General features: G+C 50.5%; 1 protein-coding gene and 1 long non-coding RNA gene across 3 annotated transcripts in view; one reads left to right on the top strand and one right to left on the bottom strand.

Annotated features, from left to right (window-relative positions):
• LOC129669815 (uncharacterized) overlaps positions 1-484 on the bottom strand; it is a 2,424-nt gene extending 1,940 nt beyond the window's left edge. The window contains exon 1 of the long non-coding RNA XR_008719082.1: positions 219-484. This is a non-coding gene — a long non-coding RNA (uncharacterized LOC129669815). The remainder of the gene's footprint in view (positions 1-218) is intronic.
• Syt2 (synaptotagmin 2) overlaps positions 1-27,002 on the top strand; it is a 98,103-nt gene extending 71,101 nt beyond the window's left edge. For both annotated transcript variants that reach the window (XM_055598198.1, XM_055598197.1), the window contains exons 2-9: positions 17,464-17,658; positions 18,490-18,656; positions 19,936-20,055; positions 20,336-20,503; positions 20,776-20,943; positions 22,083-22,200; positions 23,074-23,207; positions 23,762-27,002. In XM_055598198.1, coding sequence (XP_055454173.1) covers positions 17,481-17,658; positions 18,490-18,656; positions 19,936-20,055; positions 20,336-20,503; positions 20,776-20,943; positions 22,083-22,200; positions 23,074-23,207; positions 23,762-23,968 — 1,260 coding nt within the window. In that variant the 5' untranslated portion in view covers positions 17,464-17,480 and the 3' untranslated portion in view covers positions 23,969-27,002. The remainder of the gene's footprint in view (positions 1-17,463; positions 17,659-18,489; positions 18,657-19,935; positions 20,056-20,335; positions 20,504-20,775; positions 20,944-22,082; positions 22,201-23,073; positions 23,208-23,761) is intronic.
• Positions 27,003-27,268: the final 266 nt, after the last annotated feature.

The following is a 27,268-nucleotide window of genomic DNA, read 5'->3' on the forward strand; positions in this document are numbered from 1 at the left end:
ACCTACCCAGCCACCCACCCAACCAGCCACCTACCCAGCCACCCACCCACCTACCCAGCCACCCACCCAACCAGCCACCTACCTACCCAGCCACCCACCTACCTAGCCACCCACCTACCCAGCCACCCACCCACCTACCCAGCCACCCACCTACCCAGCCACCCACCCAACCAGCCACCTACCCAGCCACCCACCTACCCAGCCACCCACCTACATACCTGTGTCATAACCTTGTCTTTCTCAGACAGAGCCTGGCCTGTGGTCAGCACTCAGCTCTGGTCTGTCCCATGGATAGGGAATGCAGCCGTGGCTATTCCACAGCCCCTGTGTTATTTATGTCTGAGGATGGAGCTGTCCCACATTCAGGCCAGGTGTTCAAGGCTGCATACCACCTTGGAAGATGCAGCTCATTCTCCAAGAGCAGCTAGATGATACCCTCATTTCCCAGCCTTCAGCTGTGACCACAGCTTCCCGGGCGAGTGGCGGTCCCTTCCCCAGTGCTTTTCACGTCTCATGCAGGGCTACAGTACACACTGGTTTGCACTCGTGGCACCTGTGAACATGTGTGCACACCCATATTTATTCTCAAACTCATGGTTTCCATCTGTGTGGGGCACATAGAGCCTTTTGATAGCGTGTACCCTTCATGGGCCTGAGATGGAATCAGCTCCTCCTAGCCAAGGTTTAAGATACCCTGGTGCCAAAGTCAGCTTCCATTGTTTGGCTAAGCACAGCCGCCCTCTACAGCCTCCCTCCTGCCTCCATCCACCCCACCCGCCTCCCCGTAGGAACCTTGCCCAGGCCTGTAATCAGCCTGGCTCCTGGACAGACAGCAGGGGGCACCGTGGGCTCAAACAACCAGCTCAAGAGGAAACCAAGGAGAGAAGGCTTAGCCTCAGCCCCTGTCACCCGACCATGGTACCTGTCACCCAGCCACGGTCCCTTTCACCCAGCCACGGTCCCCGTCCCCAGCCACGGTCCCTCTCACCCAGGCACAGTGCCTGCTGCCCATCACCGGCCACAGTGCCTGCCTCGAGGCCATTCTCCGCTCACACGTTGGTACTCCCGCCGAGCAGACATTCCCGCACCCCCTACATCCGTCACACAGCACGCCCATCGAGCCGCGTGCTTTATGCGCTCCGGGCTCCTGTGCTGCTCACATCCCTCACCGCTTACCCCAGCCATCATATCCGTGATGTAGCCCCAGAACAACTCCGTAAGCCTCACCACATCCACCTCCCTACCCAGCACATAACCTGATGAGACAGCACACACACCATGTACCCCCCCCCCCCCCCCCCCCCCCCCCCCCCCCCCCCGCCCTGTACGCCTGCCCCTCACGCCTCTCCTGACCACGCTCACCCCACCTCCTGCTCCCCACCCCCACTTAAGATATGTAGCTTGCTTTCTGCTGTGTGCTAAACTTCATACATCTACAACCTGTAAGACATACACACGCGTGTGCCCACTCCGTCCAGTGTGGACCTCCTACCACATACCACACACTTGCCACACACAGCCCTAACTCACCACACACACCACACACATAGTTCTGTGTTCCCATGCCCCATTACGTTACACACACACACACACCCACACACACACACATATGCCTGAATTACATGCCACCGATTCACGTATAACCCGTTTCCCACAGCACGCTCTTACACTGCAAGGCCCACACCTGCACATCCCACACGGCACCCTGCGCATGGCATGCGCACCACAAGCCATCCTGAAAGGCCTGGCCATCCTCCCAAAGCTTTAAGAGAGAAGTCGAAGCTAGGCGCTCTTCAGCACCTGGACTGTGCGGCCCACACAGAGAGGAAGGCATGCCAGTGTGAAGAGCAGCGGGGCAGGTGGGGCACGGTGTGCTTCATGTAGGGCAGAATGTGTGTGCATGTGTATGTCTGTGTATGTGTGTGTCTGCATGTGTATGTGTGTGTCTGTGTGTGTCTTTGCGTGTCTGTATGTGTATGTGTGTCTTCTGTGTTTGTCTGTGCGTCTGTCCATCTTCTTTGGGCAGTCTTGTCCCCAGCCATGCTTCCCTAGATCATGGCCAGGGGCAGAGTGCCACTGTCTTGCTTGTCTCTCTTCCTCTCAGAGCACGCATACACCAAGTCCCCCAAAGTCCCATAACCAGTGCCCCCCCCCCGCCTCCACTAACCCACTAGCTGGTCCCAGGTTCCACCTGTCCCGACTTAGCACCTGTGTGGGGATCCCACCCTTCCGTCCTTCTTCCAAGTGTCATGATGCCCAGAGAGTACAGGACCTTTCCTTCCAGGAGAGCTGACGGGGATTTGGGATGGGGGAGAGCCCTGAGGGAGCAGCTTCTGGGGCTGGAGGCGGCTGGAGTGCAGGTGACCCTGTTGGTGAGTGGTTCAGCAAAGTTAGTGCCTTGGCTGGCAAGGTCAAGGAAGTCTCATTCCTGTCCTCAAGGTGGTGGCTTTTCCATTCTGTCTGGTCAAACTGAGGTCCTCACCTGAGAGGCAGAAAGGAGAGGTGCAGAAGGCCTGCCGATGAGGCACCCAGGCTTCAACCCTGATGATTAGTCAGGGGACAGTAGTTACCCCGCTGGTAAGGCACAGAGGGGTGTGGAAAGGGGGGCAGGGGCAGGGAGTCCAGAGGTGACCATGTAGGGACTGCTCTTGTCAGTCATGTGATGCACCTGGTCGGGGGTGGGGGAAGGGGTGCTTTGGCTTCAGTTTGGCTGTCTCCAAAAGGCAGGCTCTGCAAGGTGTGAGAGGCTCAGACCCTGAGACTCATGCCTGGGTGTGGGTTGGGCACACTGAGCCTTGGCAACCACAGCTGAGCAGGGGGGGCTAACCTTCCCTCCCAGCTGTGCAAGGGCTAAGGCCCAGGGAGGCGGAAAGCCCTGCCCAAGGTCACACGCTACAACTGAACATTCGGGAGGGCTCAGTCCCAGCCCTCAGCCTCTGAGCCGCAGCCTGAAGCCTTGGCTTGGCTTCAGGCCATCTCTCAGGTGGCCTAAGATTTACTGATCTCAGCCTAGGTATAAAAAGAGGAAGGCAAGGCTTGCTGCAGCAGGAGAGATAGGGGCTAAACTCTGGGAGGCTCTCCCATTCTTAGGAGCCTGGGGTGGGCAGCTTCCCCAAGTCTGATGGAGAACAGACCCTGTTTCTGTGCAAGGTGTGACAGCCGTGCTCCTAGGCAGAAGTATGTGTGAACTGACCTGGGAAGGCACAAGCAGCTCAAAGAAATGGGTGATTTATTTTCAATGTGAGCTAGAAAATTAACTCATTAAAACTTTATTTGCTGCCTCCCGGCACCAAATGTTGGCCTGGTGCTTTGGCGTAAACATAAAGCTGTGAATTTATCCTTGGATAGCCACCGTTTGAGCTGGGCCTCAGCGACAGTCACCCTCTGGATGGCCTATTTCCATGGCATTACTTGGCTTCTGCAAACACCGTGCTGGGAAAGATTAAACAAACCGAATCTAGTCACTGCCTTATCTTCCTTAACCGAGGCCAGGGCTGAGTGGGTAATCTGCAGGAGTCCGTAGTCTCCAAATCGTATTTAATTGGTACAGGTGGCAGTTGGGGGTGTGTGGGTGAGCACACACCTGGGCTCTGGGCTAATGTGGGTCCTCAGACCCACTGGCCATCCTGGAGTCACATGTGGCAGGAGGGCTCTGTGAGCCCCATATTGGAGGATAGAGTGGTACTCTAGGGCACAAGCCTATTGCAGGGCAGATGCAAAATGGGGCCCTTGGGGGTGAGAGTGGCCCTGCCGACATTCCCAGCTGTGAGGCCTCTCAGTGTGGGGCCTTACAGTATTGTCCTCTCTGAAGGCAACTCCCAGCTCCTGGGTTGTAAAGGGTGAATCTTCCAAGATGTGTTATTGGATTCAAAACTCAAAAGTTAGAAACTCAAAAGGAGACATTTGCATGCCCCCGTCCCATGGTCTCCTCAGGAGCAACGGCGACCAGCGCCACCCAATTTCCAGAGCCACCTCTCCCCTTTCCGCCTGGGTGTGATGCTGTCTCCATAAAAACTGTTCGAGTCAGTGTGTGGAAGCGAGCCTGGTGTGACATCTCACATGAACAGCTCCTAGAAGGCCTCTGCCTCCCCTCCTGGACCGCCTTGACAAGCCGAGAGCTGAGTGTGGACACAGCAAGGCCTTTTACTCCCACCTCATGCCTAACTGCTCTCTCTTCCTGTTTATAGCTGAGTCCCCAAGTGCTAAGGGGACAGAGAGCCTGCAGACAGGGTCCATCGGTGCTGCGAGGTATAGGAGGGCCCTGTCTGCTACCGTCTGGGGATTTTGTAGGCTTGCTGCCCTTGTCTGCCCACCCACAGTCCTGCCTCTTGCCTCGAGGGGCAGCTTCCTGTTGGATTGCTCCACAGACAGAGGAACAAACAACAGACGCAAGGGTCACCGGCCCCTCACCCATCTACCTCAGCCATACTTGTTTCCAAAGGGAGGGGACCGAGTGGGTATCAGACAGCCAGGGGCTCTGCTAGGATGCAGGCCCTGCCCACCACCAGCTCAGGGGGTCCCAGCCTGGGGCCAGGGCCGCCCTGTGCTCTGGGGCTGACACTGTGGCCAGGGAAAGGAGGGTCCATCGTGCCTTCTCTTCTGTTTAGTTCTTACCGCCAGTGTATTCAATCCTCTGGCATGGCTCCCCTGCTCCCACAGCTCCCCTGCCTCCAGCCTTCCATCTGGCAACAGAGTGGAAAGGCAGATTTAGGCTCGAATCGTTGTTCTGCTGAACCGAGAGTGTGACCTTGGGCGGGCTGACTCACCTGTCTCCCAGCAACACCAGTGAACCATGCTTGCCTTTCTGGCCTCCTCCCAGCAGAGGGGGGGCAACCCTAAACTGTGAGGGATGTGGTCACTCAGTCTGCTCTGTCATGGCATCCTGTTAGTGCCAGGGCACTTTCACTACCAGCCTCTCTTGGCCTCTGCTTTTTGGCAGGTCTTTTCAAATTACATGGAAACTCAGTGTCCAGCCCCCTGTGACAGAGAGCATTGGGGTGAAGTTGCAATGAAGATTGCCAGGCCACATTGCTGCCTGCTAGGGGTGCTGGGGTGCCAAGGGCCATGTGCATGTCAGCCAGTGTCCAGGGCCACAATGGGGACCATGCCTGGGAGACCCTTCTCCAACCCGTTTACCCAAATATCTGCTTCCTTGGTCGTGCTTCTGCAGGTCTTGACTCCAGCCTCTGTAGGCAGGGCATCTTATCCAGGCTCCTTTGGGGCAGCCTCAGCCTCCTCTGCCTAACGGGGCCATTTCACACTTCCCTGGTCAGCTGATTCCAACGGGGCAGGCGCTTCTCTGTTCTGGGAGCACCTGGAGCCTGATCCATTCATCATCTTCAGCTCCTCAACTGGATGCCTCCGGATCCCTGCTGGGCCACAGGAGCCCTGCATCCCAGAGTGTCCCCAAACTGGAGGGGATGGTTATGGGACACAGGGTAGAGTTAGGGGCTAGGACTAGGCCAAAGACAGATTTTGCTACCATGCGGTCAGTGACCTGGCCCAGGCGCTTTCCTTTCTGGGCCCCCTTTTCTTAAGGGAGCCTTGAGACTCTCAGCCTCTTCTGGAGATTGGTGGGGCTGGAGAACACCTATCTCTCTACTCAGCTAAAGACGGAAGAGGAAATGGTTTTCTGAAGTGCTGTAGAAGTAGCCGGTAAGCTGCTCACACTGAGGTATCTAAGGAGAGCAACTGTGGACTTAGTAGGAGGAAGAGACATCATTCAGACTTGTCACTTATTTATTCAGCACCGAGTAAGTGCTCGTCCAAACTCCTTGCTCTTGTGATTCTTGAATTCTAGTAACTGGAGATGTACAAATGGGGTTGTTCCTCTGGCATGGTTCCCCTGCTGTCCACAGCTCCTCCTAGCCTTACACCTGGGCAGCAGAGTGAAAAGCCAGGTTTAGGCTCAAAATAGATAAAGTGTCACTGAGGAACAAGTGGTGTAAGCAAAGTCTGGGGAGGAAGCATGAGCTGCCATTGTTGGGCAGAGATGCTATTGTAGGTGCACTCATCTCTGATGACCTTTGCCATCTCAGAGTGTGAGCTATGTGGACGTGCGCAGGAAAGGGTGTTTTGGGGCAGAGGGAACAGCAGCTGTAAGGCCTGAGATGGTATCTGGCATGCTTGGGGTATGCAAGGAATCTGTTGTGACTGGAAGTAGGGTTGGGAGACCTGCAGAAGAGCAAGGGGAGAGGGCCAGGACTAGCACATGGCTGCAGAGGCTGCATGTGGCTATAATCAGAACACAAAAAGCAATTGCTTGTAATCCCAGCACTTGAAAGACTGATGCAGAGGGATCACCAGTTGGCTGCCAACCTGGGATTATAGTAAGATCCTGTCCCATAACAACAGCAACAGAAACAGCAACAAATGGAGTTTTCTGTTTTAATTCTAGAACCACTCTGTCTGGTGGACAGAAAGCAGACGGGGAGGGTACCAGGGACAGGAGATGCGCCAGGGTGGGAAGTAGGACAGACACGTGTCTCTTTCCCCTCTTCCCTTACATCCACTGTTAAAGGGATGACATCTAGGGGACAGGGGTAGTTGGTCACTTTAGGGTGAGGCTGCTGAGGATGTAGAGGTCTCTCTAGTAGTGTGTGGGAAGACAGATGCACCGGCAGGCTCATGGAGATGAGCAGCAGGCTCTGAAGTGGGCAGCCGTCCTGGGGCTGTGGATTCTCAAAGCCAGCAGTGTAATACCAGCCTCAACTCCACGCTGGGCGTCATAGCTGCCTCCCATGGTTTAGAAGTTTGGTACATAGGGAGGGGAAAGAAACTACCCCAGGTCACATGCCTGAGGATGTGACCAGATGATTCCAGAGCTTGGGCCTGAGGCAGGAGAATGATGGAGGCTGGGTAGTTCTCCTAATCACCAGGCCTCAGTTTTCCTCCAATCTGTTATTTGGCTGATGTCCCTGGACTTGGGTGATGTCTTTTGGAATGGTCAAGTCCATAGGAAAGACCTGTGGATTCCACCTGTCTCCAGTGCTCTGGTGACATGGGAAGGGTACTGCTCTGGGCTTCATGGTTGCCTGTGAATGACGTGAGGAAACCCGGTGACCTAAGCACTTACCTTGCTCAATTGTGTATTCACACATTTATTGATGACACCCTTTCCAGACAGTTTTCCCCTGTGGCAGGACCAAGTTCTTCCCCTAAGGAACTGCAGAGTGGGTGGGCCAGGCACCTTCTGTTACATTCTGCTACTTTAGTTTCCTTTCTGTTGCTGGCCAAAAGTTAGCTGGGGAAGAACAGATTCATTTATTTGGTTTCCACTTCCAGGTTACCCTGTATCATTGAGGGAAATCAAAGCAGGAGCTAAAGCAGGAGCTTGAAGCAGAAGCCATGGAGGGATGCTGCTTGCTCACTCATTCCCTCTTGAGCCCATACTTGGCTCACCTGCCTAGGGGTGCCACCCACAGTGGGCTGGACCCCATCAGTCAATACTCAAGGCGGTCGGTCACAGAACACATCCACAGGCCAATCTGATCTAAACAATTTCTCAGTCGAAGCTTTTCTTTAAGATGACTCTGGACTGTGTCAGGTTGACAGTTACAGGTTACCAGAACACAAATTCTATTATTTGGACAAATCCAGCAAGAGCAAGAATATAAATAAGCAAGCATATTTTTTTTCTTTTGGCATATTATGATTTACAGAAGTTGGGTGGTGGACTAAATTAGGTCTATGGCTTTGGTTTATTGTGCCTCAGTGCCACAATAAAGCAGAGCAGATGGCGCCGCTGATGCTATATATTCTGAGGATCAGAGGCAGGGTTATAGCAGGAAGTGGTGCCTTGACCTGGAGGGATTGGGGTGGGCATTGTGCAGCTGTCGCTCTTCTGGGAGGAGGTGTTCTTTGAGTTTGGCTGAAAAAGATATAAGAACATCAACTCAAAAAACTGCGGTGTGGTAAGCCATGTGCTAAGGCCCTAAGGAGGGAGAGCTAATGCTGCATCAGAGGTTGGTTGTTGCAAGGGACCAGGTTCTGGATATGGAACAGGGTTGGTCATGTCCCTGGAATGCTTTAACAGAAGTAATGTGAGTGGCTTTGCATTTTCTGAAAGGTGCTTTGGTGACAGGTGCAGAAGTGACCGGGCAAGGGCAGCTATAGCTGACCAGTGGCTCCACCAGGGGAAGGTGGGCCTTGGGGCTTGGGATATGAATAATAGAAGCTCTGACAATGATGAGAATAGGCAGTCCTGAAGACAAGGAAGGAGACGCCACCTAGGAAGATCCTGGGGCAGACCCAGAGTGCCTGAGGTGCAGGGAGAGATAGTCTCAGAGAAGCAGTCAGGAGGTGACTGTAGCTGAGAGGTCAAGTTTAAGAAAACGAAAATGTCCCCTGGATCAGAGGTCACCCATGGACTCTACCAAGCGCCACTTCTGTAGACTGGTGAGGAAGAAGCGTGTTAGAGTGAAGGAGCAAGGAAACAGAAGTCATGCGGCTATGACTGTCACCTTCTTTTCAAGTGCAGCATGTGGGGGAGTCGTCAGGGAAGAGGGAGAAGGCATGGGGGCCATCCCAGATGACTTTGGAGGCTGGGCAAGGTCCAGAGGGATGAGGAAATGTCAAGCATGAGGAAAAAGCAGATGGCAGCTGTGGTGACAAGGCCATGTTGGGAACTCCTAGGATTTGCTGCCTCTGCCTTTGTGCTCGCCACCCTGCTCCACCTCTGGACCCTTGCACATGCTGTGCTGTGAACACTACTCTTCCCTGCCTCTCCCCTTGCTCCTTTCCTTTCATCCTTCCAGCAGGTCTCGGCTCCACCCTCAGTCCCCAGGCCCAGTCACCAGTCCTTACAGTCTGTCTGCCCTGGTGCACTCCTGTAACTATTTCATATTCAAGTATGTTCAGTTTGTTAATGCATAGATTTTCCCATCTGCTCTATGGTCAGATCCACAGAGGTGGCTTGATATGAGCTCAGTCCATAATAGAATGAATGACTGAACACTGTTGCTCACATTTTTTTTTTCCTGCAGTGCTAGGGAGGAGCCCAGGGTCTCCCCTGCCCCCATACTGAGCTGCTCTCTCGGCCTTCCATTGCTTGCATTCTTCCTGGTCTGGGTTCTTGTTCTGTGCCAGCCTCTTGTGGGCCTGGGTGGCCAGCCTTTCCCTGCCCTCCCTGAGACGCCCACTTCCCAAGGCTCTGCTTAACAAGCCTTGGTGGCTCCACAGTTCCTGCTGGGCACAGAGGGCCAGTCCCTCTCCTTAGACTGGCAGTTCCCCCCACTTCTTGGTCTGTAGTGGCCTGATCCTCTCCCACATGCAATGCCTTCATCTTGGGTTGCTCTTTTTATCCAGGTGGCTCAGGTGCAGCACACAAAAATACGTGTGACCAGCTCTCCGAGAGGGAGTCCCTTCTCTGTTACAGTCTCTGCCCCATACTGTGCCAATCCATTTCCAGGCCTCTGACACATGGCTCAGCTTTAATACCAGCCCATGTTCAGAAAGTGCCATTTATGGTCACACGTATTTTTCAAAGCAATTCTCAAGAGTGGTTTCTATTTTCTGCAATTTTTTTTGAGATAGAGTCTTACTATGCAGCCCCAGGGGTTACAAATTAAAAATATAGCAAGACTCCCTGAGCTCTGAGGGGAGGGATTTGATAGAAGCATTCATTTAGAGCTGTGTGTTCCAAGGTCTCTCTGCATATGTCTGGCTCTGGGTCTCTGCATTTGTTCCTACTTGCTGCAGGAGGAGGCTTCCTGATGATGGGTGAATAAGGCTCTAATATATGAGTAGAGTGGAGTATCATTAAGAGTCAGTTTATCAATATTAAAAAAGAAAAAGAGCAGTAGTATTTGGTTTTACTCTGTGTCTCTCGGCTGTAGTCTTCGGTGTCCGGTTGTGCGAGCAGCATCAGGTCTGAGCTCCACTTTGTGGAGTGGAGCTACGGCAAGCCAGACGTTGGTTGGCTGCTCCCCCAGCTTTGTGCTGCCGTCGCCCCGCATGTTCTGCAGGCCGGACAGCATTGCAGAGCAGAGGTTTTGTGGCTGTGTTGGTGTATACTTTTCTTCTTTGGAAGCCTGCAGAGTACCCTGTACAAGAGGAGGCAGAAAGAGTCTAAAGAACATGGAGGACACCAGAACAAAGCCCTCTAGGTCAACTAAGCAAAGCTCATATGAACTCAGAGATTGAAGCAGCAAACACAGGACCTGCATAGGTCTATGCCAGGTCCTTTGTATATATTATAGATTTTAGTTTAGTGTTCTAATGGACTCCTGAGTGTGTGAACAAGTGGACCTTTGATTCTTGTGTCTTCTCTTGGGCTCTTTTCCTTCTGTTGGTTTGCCTTGTCCAACTTTGATGTGATTTCTTTCTTCTTTTTTTTTTTTTTTTTACTGTTGTTTTATCTTACTTTTATTTTGTTATGTTTGTTGTTATCTCTTTTCTAATGAGAGATAGGAAGGAGTGGATCTGGATGAGAGGGGAGGTGGGGAAGAACAGTGAGGAGCGGGGGAGGGGAACTACAATCAGGATATAGTGTATGAGAAAATAATATTTTCAGTAAAAGAAAAAAAAAAGAATATAGCAAGAGAGGCTAGAGAAATGGTTCAGCTGGCAAGACAGTTGACTATTCTTGCAGAGAACTGGAGTTCAAGCCCCAGGAAATAAAACAAGAATATGGCAAGATACCAAAAAGATTATTTTAGAAGAAACCCAATGATGGAATAGATGGAATAGATTGGAACAGAGACTGTGTGAGATTATAGCCACCAAGTACCAACAGTACACAAAGAAAAAGAATGAAGAAACCTGTAGGTTTAGAACTGGAATTTACCTCTGTATGATAGCTGCTGCTATCCTAGCCACACGACAGTGGCTCATGCTCAGGGCTTAAACGTTTCATTACCTTTGTTTATTCATCTGATATTTGTATGTGCGGGGGCATGTGCATGCCACAGTGCATGTGTGAAAGTCAGAAGACACCTTGTAGGGTCTTCTGGCATGTAGGTTCTGGGGATCAAACTCAGCAAACACATATGGAATCTCACCAGCACCATACTCAAAATTTAATGAGCTCTGTAAGTCCCAAATCACTCTTCATCCCATTTTTAAAGTTTAAAAGTTAGTTTAATGGGGCTGTGTGTGTGTGTGCCTATACCTTCCCTATGTATGGGCTTTTGACCAGTTTTGCAGAACCAGGTATGAATTTCCTCCTGTGGAGCAGAACTCAAAACCAACCCCAAATTGGTTGGTTATCCATGTAGCCATCATGCCTGTACTACACCAGGGGGCACATCATGCATGGCAAGTCTGTATTGTAGCATGCAGTCCTCAGGGCTTGGCAGTACCGTTGGTGGCCTTTCTCCCCCAGTGCCATAGCACACTGGGGCACTAGGAAAGCTAGCTGTCTTAGTTACGCTTATATTGCTGTGGTAAGACACAATGAGCAAGAAACATAGAAGAAAAAGTTTTTTGGGGGGCTTACAGTTCTGGAGGGTTAGATTCCATGACCATCATGGTTGGAAGCATGGCAGAGGCAGGCAGGCATGGTGCTGGAGCAGTGGCTAAGAGCTCACATTCTGAGGTATCTCATGAGTCAGAGAGATCTAAGTGGGAATGGCATGAGTTTTGAGACCTCAAAGACTGCCCCTAGTGACACACCTTCAACAATGCCACGCCTCCTAATCCTTCCCAAACAGTTCCACCAGCTGGGACCAAGTATTCAAACATATGGCCTATAGGGGCTACCACATTAGCTATTAAGGAGGAAGTTTTTAGGTGACTCCCAGCTTGAGTTCTTTGTCCTGAAACCAAGGCGTGTTGTGTCCCTACCATCTAGTTCTGGTGGATAACCAAGAGCCATGGTGATAGTCTGCTGTTTTGAGGTCTTCTGGGACTTTCCCGACCAAAAGTACCTGGGGAGACACTCCACACTCAGCACCAAGGTTTTCATTAAGTTACCATGTCTTTTGGGGGAAGCACTGTCTACCTCTATAGGGTATCTGTGCTCAAAATCCATTTTAAAATATATCTTTTAAAATAAGCTTTCCAAGTAGTGGATTTCCAAAGGATTTGTCATGTATCCTAGGTTTTAGGTGACCCATTCCTGGTCACCTTTTCTCCCTGTGTGTCTCCTTTTTTATTTTATGTTTTTTTTTTGTTTCATTTTTCTTTACAATTTTTTGGAAAAAAAAATTTTTAATAAAACTACTTTGTATTTTAATAAAACACAGAAAGCTATATCTGATTGAAATAAAGGCGCAAAACATTTGTAGTAGTCATAGAGACAATATATAGATATTTTAATGAACATATTTAAACCAATTTGTTGCAGATTTAAATGTTTAGAAACTGCATTTGTTTAAAAAAAAACAAACAAACCCATCCACATCTCATTTGGGCTCACAGAGCTCCAAATCAGGGTACAATTCTGGCTTTTTGCTTTCATTTGGTGTCTGCTCCCTTTCCTGCGGTATCTGTGCACCTGTGCAGGTGAACATACTCATTACTCAGGGAAAGCTGAAAGCACAGACATAAATCATTGTAGGAATGGATGGGCTTTGGGCTTGTGGGAATATGAGAGCCTAGAGAACCACATCTCTCAAGAGAGCCATGGCCTGGAGCAGTAGGTCCCCATGTGCTGAAAGCTGGGTTAGTCACTCAAACAATAGAGACTTCAAACAGATACAAATAGCAAGTAAATTGCATCCTGACTGGTACTGTTCAGGCACATATACCCTTGCTTTCTCTTTTACAGTTCCAGTTACACTATTATCTAAAAGGAATTTGGGATAACAACACCTTTGGTTTATGGATCTGAACAATATAAAAACACCATGGTGGCTCATGCCTTTAATCCCAGCACTTGATAGGCAGAGGCAGGTGGATCTCTGTGAGTCCAAAGCTGGCCTGATCAAAAGTGAGAGTAGTTCCAGGACAGCCAGAACTACATAGAGAAACCTTGTCTCGAAAAACACAACAACAACAACAATAAAATAATCCCACTAGCACATGGAGACAACGTACAGCTTACATAGCCATATATAAAGACAGACTTCAAATACACAAATGATTTTGTAACTTTTGTCAGCTTTAAGTTTATGTTAATCAAGTCATTTTTCACAGCATAAGCAATCCTTAACCCCAAATCTAGACTTTTAGAAAAGTGATCTTCCTATAGATCTAATTCAGCAGTCCTTTCTAAAATCCAGGGTATCTTAGTAGGTGTGCTACTTGTCTCATTTAATAATTTTAAAGTCAATATATCATTATTTAATCTATTTTGGGGAGATATTGTACTCCTCTTCTGTTCTATGACCCCATTTTAAAATTATTTTTAGATATTTCCATGACCTAAAGGATTGTAGTTTATACCTGTGACAGATTTCATCTCAGAATGTCTGAAAAATTGTTGTATTCCAATATTTGTACATGCTGAAGCACCATCATTCCCAATTTGCAAAGGCATCTCCAAGACAGTCACCATCTCTAACAAATGTGTAACCTTAGAATCATGCTATCCAGAATTTATAGCAAAAGCCCGTTGGAATTCTGTATATGAACCTATGGCATGGTATATATATTTCAGTTCTTCAAACTCTACAAAATGGAGCACACAGTATGACCTTGAACACCAAAGATGATCTGCATTTCTAATTTAGCATATAAACCTTCATCCAGTAGAGAACCACAGAGGGGATACAAAGTGAATGAAGTGTAATTAATAAAGAAAAAAATAAAAATAAAAATAATACAAGTAAATTTAAAATAAAAAAAGAAAGATCTGCAAACTTTTATCTATTAACACACAAGAAATTAAAAAAATAAAATAGTGTTGTGTTAGATATTTAAAAAAAATACAGTGAAAGCCTTTCTTTTTTTTTCAAGATTTATTTATTATGTATACAGTATTCTGCCTGCATGTACACCTGAACACCAGAAGAGGGCACCAGATCTCATTATAGATGGCTGTGAGCCACCATGTGGTTGCTGGGAATTGAACTCAGAACATTTGTAAAAGTAGCCAGTGCTCTTAACCTCTGAGCCACCTCTCCAGCCTCAGCCAAAGCCTTTCTATCCATCAGATCAGTGGGCTGTCATTCTGCAATTTCTTCAAGCCTTTGTGGATTTTCCTCATCTGGAATTACCTCTTTTGGTGTTATTGTAACTCCCAAGTTGGATTTCTTGGAAGGTCCCCTATTTTGATTCAAAGATTCCTCCAGTCTCTGTTCTATGGCCTTCGATTTAGCATCTAATTTTTCAGTCTCTTCTTTTCCCAAGTCTGTCTTATCCTGATCTCTCCCTGAGAGGATACACAAAACTGTAACCATCACTGAAAAAATTATTTATATGCAAAGAGAAACAAACTCAGATGGAACCCAGAAACACTACGCCACTGTGTCTTCCTCCAGTTTCAGCATAGAAAATAATCTTTAATCCCCAAATCTCTCCCCAAGGACTTTACTTTCTTAGAACCACTTCTCTTCTACACCTTACCAATTCAGATGCTTGAGGCCTCTCAGTTTGTCTCTGACTCCTGATTCCAGGGAGAAGTTTTTTTTTTTTTTCCTGCCTCCCTCAAGGGATCCTGACCCCTCCCCCACTCTGGGAAGGTATTGGGTCTGTAAGTGTTTGTTTCTCTGGCCTGCAAGAGTCAGGCCAGCAAAAGCCCGTTCTCAAAGGTTCTCAAAGGGATTTAAGCTTCCTGCCTTGGCTAGGAAAGTCTGGCTTTGAGAAGCTTGCTTCTATTAAAGAGCCACTTTTTATTTTTATTTTTTCTTAGAAAGAGCTTCCTAAAAAATCTGCTTCTCTGGAGTTTGTATCAGTTTTCATTTTTCTGCAGCCAGCTGGAGGCCTTGCTGCTCTGCTGGGTAGGGGTATGTCTCTTTAATCAGGAAGCTGCGAGTGCCTCCCTTAGAAACTGCAGCTGCTCTCTTAATGAACAGAACTAACAAGCTGCTCTGTGGTGTTTTTCTCTTAACCTGGCTATCACACAAATAATTGAGAGTCTTCTATATGTGTTTAATAATAAGCTTCACGGCACAATAACTGAGCAGTTATTACTCTATTCTTAACCTTCTAAACTAATTTGGTTTCCTTCCAGTGTACAAACTTGTGCTTTGTAGCTTTTCCTGCTCCAGCTCCACTCCTGATGTTATCTAACCCTTTCCCATAGCGCCATCTCCAATTTCCTCTTCTAACTCCTCCTTCCCTCCCTGGCTGGCAGGAAGTCCAGTCCTAGTCTCTCCTCTGCTCAACGATTTGCTGTTAAACCTCTTTATTAACATATCAGGGGACAATTGGGGAACAGTGATTATACAACATTGAGATAGGAGATTCTCGGATAAAGGACTGTAACCAGATATGGGGGGGGGGTGTATAGAAACCAGCATTTGAGTTACACAATAACCTTATGCCTGTATAAATGGATGAATGACTGTCAACAGCACAGGAACCTTCAAGTGTGGCATTGTCTTTATTAGTACCAGCATGGCTGCTATATGGCCACCCATGAGGTCAGTGGTCAGCTCCATGGGTTTCCCAGATTTAGGCAATCTGAAGTGCTGCTCTGCTCTGCAATAAGCAGTCAGTGTGAACATCACTGCCTTGACTTCTATCCCACGAGGGTGAGAGAGGAGGATCAGGCACATCATTGGCCCTTGGCCATATGGGTTGTGGGAAAAAGACAGGAAGGGAGAGGTGCCCCCGCACTATCGTTCTGTGCGAGCTTGTTCACTTCCAAGTGCTCAGGAAAACGAGAGAGCTAAGGAGGAAGGCAGAAGTCAGAAGCAGCATGGGTCTTACCTCCTGGCTGGCTTGCCAGCTGTTTTGGTGTAGATCTAAGTCCAGGTGCACCTGCTGAGATTTCCAGGCTCTGTGTCCCAGCACAAGTGCAGCCAAGATAAGTGAAAACATATGTGGACATTCATAATAATTCATAATAGTCCCCAAATAAATACCCCAAATGTCCATAAACTGATGAACGGATAACTAAAAAGGTGTTGTTAATGTAGTAGAATATCATTTAGCAGTAAGAAGCAATGAGGAACTGGTACAGACGACAGTGTGGGTGAAGGAAGCCAGCCACAAGCAGACATGCCCAGAACGCACCTATAATTCCAGCACCCGGGAGACTGAGGCAGGAGGACCAGCCTGACTCAGCCAGACTGAGGCTTGAGACCAGCCCGTACTGTATAGTGAGATCCTGCCTCACAGCAAACAAATAAACAAAAAGCAAACAGGACAGATTCCAAGAATGTGCCTCTTAGAACTGTGTGCATGTGACACAGAAGCAGCTAATGTGAACACAGCACAGCCGTGTCCTGTCCGGGCACGAGGTGAAGAGGGGCACACCCCTTTGAGAAGCAGAACGGTGCCAGAGGGAGCACAGAGAGCAGTGTAGAGTTTGGAGCTCAGAAGAGCATTGCTTTAAATGAAGACCAGAGTTTATGCTCGTCTTATTTTAGCTGTATGTACGGACATGTGGTTAGAGTTACACATACATGCATAGTGTATGTAGCATACATACATGCATGTGTGATTACATAACATGCTTATGTAGTTCTACATCTACATATATATTATACACAAGTATGTGTGTGTGTAGTGGTGCCAAGAACAGGACTTGGGCTAGCCCACGCTAAGCCAGTGCTACCATTTAACTCTCCCTCCAGCCACACAGCAATGGAAACTGTTGCTAATGGAGTAAAGACATCATGCTGCTACTCCGTACAGTGGTGTATTATCTAGCCACTTAGTGAGGAAGGCAGAATGAACTGGTAAAGGAAAAGATAAAGCAGAATGTCAACTTACATATGGGACGCTCTAGACGTGTAAGACAGAAAGGACACCAAAGTGTCTAAGACACCAGGTGTCTTAGTTCTGTCCTTGGTAGGATTGTTGGGTCCACCCATGTCTCTGCCTCTGTCTTTCTCCCCCGCCCCGCCTCTGTTTTTTTGTATCTTTAATGACTGCCACCTCTTCGCTCTAGGGCTGTTGGGAGGAGCTAGAGATGTGGATCTGAGAAGGTGTGAAAAGATCTCATGCAAGTGCCGGAGGCCGGTTTGGAAAGGGAAGGGGCTGGGAGCGTCCTGTATCATGCGGACAGGCAGAGGGCCGGCTGAGCCATTCCACAAATGTCAGGGAACACTGAGGCCAACCTCAGTGAGAGCCTCACTCCTTCCTAGAGCTGTGGGAGGTCAGATGTGAATGACCCAGGAGAGCAGTATCGGCTTTGCAGCTAGGCCATTCCACCAGGCTGGTTCTAAGGACTGGTTAGCTCTCTAGGCCTGTTGCCCCAGCTGTTAAGCGAGAAGAATGTGAAACAAGCAAGCAAACAAACACCCGCCACAGCCCCGAGAATGCCCCATACTGACCGTTGTCTGCACACCATGGACTATGCTCAACACCTTCGCACTGCTGAGGGGGCCACACCCACAGCCTTAGCCTGGGCCTTCTCCCTTGGACAGAGGTTCTGGGATACTTACCCTGCTCTCTTCCTCTCACCCCCAGCTGTCCCCTCTGCCACCATGAGAAACATCTTCAAGAGGAACCAGGAGCCCATTGTGGCTCCTGCCACCACCACTGCCACCATGCCTGTTGCGCCTGCCGACAACTCCACAGAGAGCACGGGCACCGGGGAGAGCCAGGAAGACATGTTCGCCAAGCTGAAGGAGAAGTTCTTCAATGAGATCAACAAGATCCCCTGTGAGTGGCCCCGGGTTACAGCCTACGACAGGGAAGGGCAGAGAAGGCAGGGAGCTACCAGGATGGGATTGGCCGGGCTCTGTCTTTGGGTCTCAGTTTGGATTTCTCCCATTAAACACGGGCTGGGAGTATGGCCTGGAGTTAATGAGCCCACCGAGGGAATTTGTGTCATGTGCCCCAAGCTACAGGAGGCAAGTTCACCTTTAAGTACAGCTTTAAAATCCCTCCCCCTCCAAAAAAAAGATGAAAATTAAAGGTGAAAAAAATAGGATAGGAATCATTATTCAGGTTTTCAGTAGCATTTAGAAACCGCTTCATTTTGGAGTGAGGAAAATGAAGCTTTCTGTACTCCTGTAAAAGGGTCTCTTGTGGAACCAGGGTCCCCTTTGCAGGGCCACACTGGTGGAGCCAGAGCTTCAGGACCCGGAGAACATCACAGGGAGGGGCTCCCCAACCCCCCCCCAGCCCCTCTGGTTAAGGAAGGTCCAGGGGAACTAGAGCTCAGGAAACCTGTCTGCCTCTGGGGACTGTCTCAGGGCCAGGGTCCACGGGCTTTTCCTTCTCTTGGCTGTGATGAGGATGAGGCAGTTGTGCAAAGATCAAAATAACAGGGAAACTCAGGCACCATCGGAACTGCTCTTCTTCCACATATACTCCTGGCTGCTAACCCGGCAGGCTATGTCCACAAGGGGGCAGCTGAGAGCGAGGTACCTCATGTGTATGGGGGGGCAGCAAGATGGGGGAGTCACAGTCCCCAACCCGCATTTGCCTGTGCTTGGGACGAGGGCTCGTGAGGCTTGGTGCTGACTCCGGGGCTCTGTGTGTGGGCAGTGCCACCCTGGGCTCTGATTGCCATGGCTGTGGTTGCTGGCCTCCTGCTGCTCACCTGCTGCTTCTGCATCTGCAAGAAGTGCTGCTGCAAGAAGAAGAAAAACAAGAAGGAGAAGGGCAAAGGCATGAAGAACGCCATGAACATGAAGGACATGAAAGGGGGCCAGGTAGGGTGCTGGGGAGGGCTGGGGAACTGGGAGGGGCCCTGCCTGGCTTTCCCAGTGCTGAAGGTGAGGCAAAGGCTTCTGGGCCTCCACAGGTAAACACTCCCTCCTTTGCACGAGCTGTTTCCCTCTGTACTCTCCACCCAGGCCCGCCCCGTCTCCACACGGGCCCCAGTGGCTATCCCTATGCTATCTGGTCATCCTGAGGGTAGGGGCTTACCCACATGTTAGCATGAGCTCACCCTTGAAAAGGCAGAAGGGACAATGTAAGGGCTCCCTAGGAAGGCGGCCACTGGGTCAAAGTGCTAGACACCCATGACGATCGTGAGGAAGCCAGTGTTGGGTAGCACCGAACGCTCCTGCCAGGAGACACTGAAGGACAGATACATCTAGCTGGGTGGGTTGGGGGCTCACATGAGACAGGGGCAGGCTTGGAGGCATCGAGACAGGACCACGTGGTATCTGTCAGTCTCAGATAACGAGGTGCCGACACCAGCCTGTTGGTGTTGGTTCCAGCGGCTCCTTTGGCATACCAATCCCTCTTCTAAGTTTAGAGTCTGGTGCTTCAAGGTCCTCTGCTTGGGGAGTGAGTGGGGGAAGTCTCTTCTGAAGGCCTCATCAGGGCACATGCACATGGATGGTGTGCAGGCGTGCACATGTGTGTGTATGCGTGTTTTCCTGTGGACATATGTATGCATGTGTGTGAGCATACAGATATATGTATGTATTTGTGTGTGTGCGCGCAAGCATGTGTGTGTGCAACCCAGCCTGATCTCACCAAGCAGCCATGACTTCAGGGCTAGCGTAAGCTGAAGGATTTGCTCTTATCTCACTCCCTTCTCTTTCTGCCTCTCTGGACTCGCCCTGTTCCTGGCTGTCTGGACTGCAATCCTGGTATGTCTCTCCCAGGTTGGGTAAATCTGAGCTGGGCAAAGGACTGAGAGGGTTTTACAAGGGAAGTGAGACCTGTGTCTCAAAAATCGTATGGCCTATGGCCTGGTGCCTGACCCCAAAAGGAGGATAGATTCTTGCCCAAGCTGGAGACACGTCTTCCAAGGGTGGGACTAGGGGTCCTGTGAGCTGTGGGGAGGCTGAGCTCCTGCACCTGCCACGCTCCGATCTCACATGCAGGGGCAACACAGGCCCAAGCCTTGGGGATCTTCTCCCTGCACGCCCAGATGTGCCTTGGCTAGGCTCTGGGGTGGCTTCTGCTGTCTTTGTGAAGGGCTGCTGCTCTGCTTTTGCCTTTAAACCCCTCTCTCCCCACCTGCAGCTCTCCTAGGATGATGACGATGCAGAGACGGGGCTGACTGAAGGAGAAGGTGAAGGCGAGGAGGAGAAAGAGCCAGAGAACCTGGGCAAATTGCAGTTTTCTCTGGATTATGATTTCCAGGCCAATCAGGTGTGTGGGGCTGGGCAAGGGGGACAGGTTGTGGGCGGAAGCGGGCGCCCTGGAGACAGATAGGCCTTGTGTCTTCCCATGGAGAGGGCAGTTAGAAGTCGCAGGACATATATATCCTTTGGCTTTGACCACAAGCCTCATCTGGGGAACATCTCGGATGAACTCTGCTAGTAACTTCCTTGCTGAGGTTGGCATGGCCCCATTCCCCCATTCCCACTTGGAGTGGGGCTGGGGTGTCATTGGAACCAGACTGAGACTCAGACATCCCCTTTCTCCACAGCTCACCGTGGGTGTCCTGCAGGCTGCTGAGCTCCCTGCCCTGGACATGGGTGGCACTTCAGACCCTTATGTCAAAGTCTTCCTCCTCCCAGACAAGAAGAAGAAATACGAGACCAAGGTGCACCGGAAGACACTGAACCCCGCCTTCAATGAGACCTTCACTTTCAAGGTGATGGAAACCAGAAGGACGACTCCTGTTCCTCCGCCCCTGGGTTCTGCACAGCTTGGCCTGGTCCTCAGCCATGGCTGGAGTCCTGGGGTGTGCTCAGTATGACACTGTAGCAGGCTGCAGTAGGCTCTCTCCCATCTCACATGCTGCTTTCTTCAGCCCACCTTGTGCCCTGCGGGCAGCACAGGCACAAACCCCGGGATCCTCCCACAGCCTCCCCTGTAAGTGATCAAGCCACCTTGACCCCTTCTGACCCCATCTGTGCCCTACAGGTGCCATACCAGGAGTTGGGAGGCAAAACCCTGGTGATGGCCATCTATGACTTTGACCGCTTCTCTAAGCACGACATCATTGGGGAGGTGAAGGTGCCCATGAACACCGTGGACCTCGGGCAGCCCATCGAGGAATGGCGAGACCTACAAGGCGGGGAGAAGGAAGAGGTAGGGCAGAGAGGCCGGGCCTCTCACTCTTCAGGGGAGAGCGGCGGTTTGGAGTCAGGTCTGCTCGGTGAAGAATCCAGCTCCCCGCTTCCTGGCTGTTGACCCAAGGGAAGCTAATTAAATGGAGGCCTTGGTGCCTTCGTTCAGACGCTTCCAGCTAGGATTAGCTGACGGTGCAGATGTCTGTCAAGCAAGCCATGACACCAAAGATGCCACTGTCATTGTTCCTTTTAAGGTCCCACTGCCACTTCGTGCCTCAGTTTACCCAGCTGGAAAAGCCAGCCTTGATTCTATAGGAGTCTCAGGTGTGGCTTGTCTTCCAGGCAACCAATCCCTCATTTGCTGTGTGCCAGAGCTCCCACTCCAGCTACTTCACCGTCATCACGGGTTTAGCCAGGCCTCTGGGGCTGCCTGCACCGTGCTCAGTGGAGGTGCAGGGGTGCGAGCACTGGGCCTCCTTCTATAGCTGGGCCTTGCCCTGTTGTCAGAGATGAAGGCTTTCACACCTGAAGGAGGGCATGTGTGATTGCCTGGTTTTACCCTTTCCCTGGTGGCCCCATCCCTGAGAAGCCAGGGACTGGCAGAGGCCTGAGGTCTGGTGTCTATAGACCTCTGCTGCCCAGCGCTCCACTTCTGTCTGCCTCTGAGGAACAGCCTGGCACCTGGGGTTTCTTGTTGGTTACAAAGTATCCTTGCCTTGTGCATGCAAAAGGTTTCAGTGACATAATGAAAGGGAAGGAAAGAGCTTTGAGAACCACATATTGCTTCGCAAGCCCAGTGGCTGATGGGAAAGGATGGCAGCAGGCAAGAGTAATCAGGGAAGAAGCTCCCAAAATGCTTGGCCTCCCACACCTGCTCCTTACGCATTCCTCATCTCAGCTCGGTGTGGCTCTGAGCATACCCCACATCCGCCAGGTCTGCCCACTATAGCCGGTCCTCTGCCTTCCCTAGGCCGTGGCCACGAACCACAGTGTAAGATACAGGTGGTGGATGCTGAAATCCACCTGAGCGACAGATGTGGGAGCTGATGACTAAGCAGAAATCACTGTTTTTGCCAATCTTCGAGAGATGGGGTCAGCCACAGTAGAGGCCACTGGGCTAGCTGAAGTGACCTAAATCCTGCTTCTTTCCCTGGACAGCCGGAGAAGCTGGGTGACATCTGTACCTCCTTGCGCTACGTGCCCACTGCTGGGAAACTCACGGTCTGTATCCTGGAGGCCAAGAACCTCAAGAAGATGGATGTGGGTGGCCTTTCAGGTAATGCAGAACCTCTGGGCGCCAGTGTGTGGCACCAGTAAGCCAGTCGCTGCTTGTCCCTGGGACTGGTGATAAAAAAGTCTTACCTGTTGCAGGGCCCAGGCTTTCCAGTCTCACCTTTCTTCGGCTGCCCGTCCATATCTGAGTCCCTTCCCATTGCCCTCTAGACATGCCCTGTGGGCCATGGAGGAGAAGACAGAAGAATTTCATTCTCCAAATGAGCTAATGACACAGGAGTTTTCTCAGGAAGTGTGGGAAGTGGCAGGGCAAAGTCTGCCTTTCTGCCATGCCACCAGAGTAGGGAATATTTTTCCAGGAGAGGCTGTAGGCTCTGCCAGCTCAGATCCAGAAGGGGATGCTCTGGGTTTCAGATTTACCTGACAGTGAATAGGGCTAGCCTGTGCCATAGGGTGCTGATGGATAAAGCCTACTACCTCTGCAGACCCTCCTCAGACAATGAGCCTTGTAGTTGGGCTTTGGCACCACCACTCACCCAGCATGTGACCGTGGACTGGTCTCCTGTGTCCTTGGTTCTCACTGGGCCAGGGACAGGACTCTGAAGTGTGCTTTGCCTTTCACGACTTTGTCTTCTGCCTAGCCCATGCATCCAACCAGTTAGTCCCCACCCTTCCTCATAAGACCTTTCTTAAGCTCAGAAAGTCCCCCACTTCATGCACTAGGAGACTGTGAGTGAACAGTTAGGGTGGCCTAGCACCTTTCCACCCAGGGCCTGGATGACTCGTCTGCTTTTGGGACTTCCTATTTTCCTCCTCTGGGCTTCCCAGGGGCCTGGTGCCAGCAGAGTGGAGACCTGGGAACACTGAGAGGGTCGTCAGGGCTGAGGAGTCTCCTGGGTTGGGATTCTCTCTGCAGACCCCTACGTGAAGATCCACCTGATGCAGAATGGAAAGAGACTCAAGAAGAAGAAGACAACGGTGAAGAAGAAGACCCTGAACCCTTACTTCAATGAGTCCTTCAGCTTCGAGATCCCCTTTGAGCAGATCCAGGTGCTTAAGCCTCTGAGCTCACCAGACAAGCATGGGGAGGTAGAGGGCAGACATGGGACAGGTGCACTCCTGTGGGGAAGGACCTGGGTCTGGCAATGCTGGGGCAGGACGCTGTAGAAGTCTTTTCTGAAGGGCCCCCATTATCGGAAGGGATAAACATGAAATAATTTAAAAAGTCATATATTTCTTTATATCCATATCATCTGCAATATAGATTGACAGAGGAGAGTATGAATTTTAAAAGTGATGTGTATTTGAGGAACACTTGTGTTTTTTATTATGTGTCCACTGACCTCATTAGAGGCTACCCCTCCTATACAGTCTTACAGTGCCTAGAGTGTTATACACCTGCTGGTAGAAATACAGGGTTACTTTAAAAAAAAAACTGTGGCCACCACCTCCACCTCCATAGGTACACTGAAGTTTAGTTGGAGTTGGAGCCAGAAACCTAGAGGCACTTCCTTCCCCATCATTTGCAGTATAGACTGACAGGAGAGATGTCATGGCTTCCCGCTTCTCCTTTGAATTCCTCCCTTCCTTTGCTTGCTTTGCAGAAAGTCCAGGTGGTTGTCACCGTGCTAGACTATGACAAGCTGGGCAAGAACGAAGCCATCGGCAAGATCTTTGTGGGCAGCAACGCCACAGGCACGGAGCTGCGGCACTGGTCCGACATGCTGGCCAACCCCCGACGGCCCATCGCCCAGTGGCACTCTCTTAAGCCCGAGGAGGAAGTGGATGCCCTCCTAGGCAAGAACAAGTAGGCGGCAGCAGCTGGGGCCACATGCCCCCCCAGGACACTGACAAGATCCAGAGCTATCAATACCTCAGTTATGCGACCTTAGAGGTTTCTTCATTTGTTTGCAGTGTGTCCTGTTTTCCCTTCCTTTTTCTCTTTTTAAAGACCAACTTCCTTTTGGTGGCTGCGTGAAGAGTCCCCTAAGACATGAAAGAGAAGCCTGGCACTGTTTGTTGTCCCAGGAGCTGTCCTTGTTGCATGCCATCAGGGTTTCCCCTCACTAAATCAAGGCTTCACACAGGTCTCACTCCAAGTGAGGCCCTCTACTGGCAGGAAGCAGGTCCTGCTTTCCTGGGTTTTGGACCAACAAAATGGCAAGCACATTCTGTTTCTTGACTGTGAAGGCAACACAATGGCCAGCATTGTATGTGTGTGTGTGTGCGTGCGTCCATCCATTCCCCACCTGTCTCTGTCTTTGAGTATCTCTCTTCATTTCTGGACTGAGCCATCGACAAGGAAGCTGTGTGAGGGCAGAAAGTCTTCAGGGACTGGAAGGTGAAGATAGCCCACTGCCTAAGTGGGAGGCCTGTCAGCAAGTGAAGAAGCCTGGTCAGATGACAGGAGCTCTCATAGTCCTTCTGAGAGGACATGTGGAAGGCAGCAAGATGTGGTACTGGATGTGTTCAGAACCGGACCAAAGCCCTTGATGCTGTCATACACTTCCTCTTGTCAGTCATGGCTTTCCCTAGGAGTGAGGTTACGGGTACATTCATGGAAATAAATTATTCACTAGATTGTTTGGACTCTACCAGGGACTGCCAGGCCCAGAATAGTGTTCTTGTTGACATCAAGCCCTGAAGAAACAGAAGTCCCATTACTCAGCCTGGAACTAAGCTCCTGGATTGTTGCCTCATCCAGTGGAGAACAGATGCTTCCTCCCTCTGCAGAGTACAAGCAACGCGTTCATTTGCATTCATGCACCATCTTGCTTTTTGCTTCTGTTTCCCTTTTTGTGTAAGTGGAAAAATACTGTCTGAAGACAAGTGCTCTGACAGAGCCAGAGATGTGTTAGAGGAAGGCCTGAGTGTTTAGTTCCCTTGAGGTCCAGGTAAGGAGGAGGTGGCAGGAAGGGCAGCATGGGTGGACAGTGGTGAGCTAGGCAGATGTGCTGCGCTCCTCACAGCTCCCATCCTGACCCTCTGGACCCTTCTGCCCCCCCTGCTGGTAGCCGGAGTGGCCCAGGCAGACCTGTGGAGAGTCCCCATCCTTCCATTCCTTCAAGGCTCTTTTCTCTGAATGCCAGGAAGGACAGGGCATTCATTTCAAATGGGCGGTGGGGGAAACCTGCTAGAGTTTCTATCCGGTGTTTGGTTTGTGCTCCCTTCCCTGTTTTCTCTACTTGTCCCAGCATTGATAAAAGCCATATATATGTTAGTCAGGCTTGCACTGAGCGCCCTTCTGAACCCTCAGCCTGGGCAGGGGAGTTAGGCCCCATGTAGTCAGAGACTGCTGCTTTTCCTTGGTCTTGCTTCTGTCCATGAATCTCTCAGGCCCCTGTTTTCTTACCACAGAAAATATACAGCTTTCCTGAAGCTTGGGGGTTTCTCTCTTCAACAGCAAATATGGGAGAGCTGCTCGACGCCATCTGGGCCCTCCTGCTTCTTGTAGGTCTGAGAGCTGGGTGGTGGTGTAGTTTAGCTTTGAGGCCTCCCAGCCTGAAGGAGGCACAGAGTATCCTTTCATTTCAATGAAGACGGGGGATATGTGGGTTGGCTTTGCTGTGGTCTTTTGGTCTAAGTAGGGAGTGAGGTAACCAGACATAGGCTGTGAAGTGAGGTTTGGTCAGCCTGTCTTTTAGGACCCTTCTGCTATTGGCCCTTAGTACGTGGGAAGTTGTAGATCTTATACATACACTCTGTGTGTGTTTATGCCAAACACCGGATGGCAGGACTCTGAGAGGATTATGGGTTGCAGTATTGTAGTCCGTGGGACCAGAATTCACGTCATGGTGGGAGATTATCAGGCAATAGGGCACACTCACAGTCCAGACGGTTGAAGAGTCGTAGGGTCCTGGTATGGATATCAGATGCCAGTGGATTCTTTTCTGTGGAACTTTGGTGCTTTCCAAGGTCCCTCCCCGCTATGGCTCTTCTCATCCACATTCCATAAACCTTACTCACAGAAACTCCCCTGTCAATCTTCCCCTTCTTCCTGTATCCTTCCCGCCTTTTCCAGTCCACCTTTTAAGTCCTTGGGCTTCTCTCTGAGCCTCATTCAGTCTTGGATAGCCCATGGTTCTCCTGCACTGCTGACAGGAGAGGGACAGGCTGGTTGGCGCCTCTGTGCTTTGAACGTCCCTGGGCTTAGAGACAGGCTAGAGCTCATTACTGTGGGCAGCCCGCCAGACCTTTTTGACTCTGATCACCAGTTCAGCCAGCATGGGTGCTGGGAGTGGTTCCTCCCCAGGCTTAGGGCTGGTCCCTGACAGCCACCCAAGCAGATGGCACCTGTCCAGGCCCAGGGGCGTGGCAGGAACACGTTGAGGCTTAAGTTTGTTTGCATTAGGGGAGCTGATGTGACCCAGAGCCCAGCACTGCATTTCAAACCTTCACTGCCACAGGGGTTTATTTCTGGGTTGGCAGGGTCCTGGGGCATCCGCGCTAAGTAGACATAGTGTTTCTGGCTGCTGAGGGGTTCTCAATTCTTCTGTGGCTAGAAGTGTGATCCAAAGAGAAGAAAGTCCTTAGTGGAGTTTTGTTTTTGTTTTTCTTCTAGAGGGGGTAAGACTATAAATGCCCAAACTCCACTCCGGATGTGGGGGCACGAGCCCTCCTTAAATGATCCACCCAGAAGCGAAGCAAGCTCCGCAGTGCTGTGGGTAGTTTTTGAGACTTAGCAATGAAGGTTGTGGAGTGGGGAGCACCCAGCTCAGCAGGTGCTTGGAATGAGCATGGGTGAGGCCCAGCCCAAGAGCCTGGTCGTTCTTCTCCCCAGGAAGCCTTGGTTCTGTAGAAGTAGTCTGGGGTAATTTTGCTGGCCCCAGATACAGTGAGGGAGGTGGGAGGCTTTTTTTTTTTTTTTTTTTTTTTTTTTTTTTTTACCAAACAGGCCTCTTCGTAAAAGTAGCTTTTATAAACATGCTTTCTGTTATCTGTAAGGGTGTGTATGGGTTATGATGGCAAAGGGAAGAAATCCCGTGTTCCTCTGTCTTATGTCCACATGTCAGTTCTTGAGAACCCTGGGCCTCTCAAGCCTGTGGGAGAGCCTGTCTTTGAGGAGCTTGAATTTTCCCTATCTCTGCTTGTCCCCTGCTATGTCCCTCCCA

The sequence above is a fragment of the Psammomys obesus genome, unplaced genomic scaffold (assembly GCF_907164565.1).
Source record: "Psammomys obesus unplaced genomic scaffold, mPsaObe1.curated_primary_1811, whole genome shotgun sequence".
In the NCBI taxonomy this organism is placed as follows: domain Eukaryota; kingdom Metazoa; phylum Chordata; class Mammalia; order Rodentia; family Muridae; genus Psammomys; species Psammomys obesus.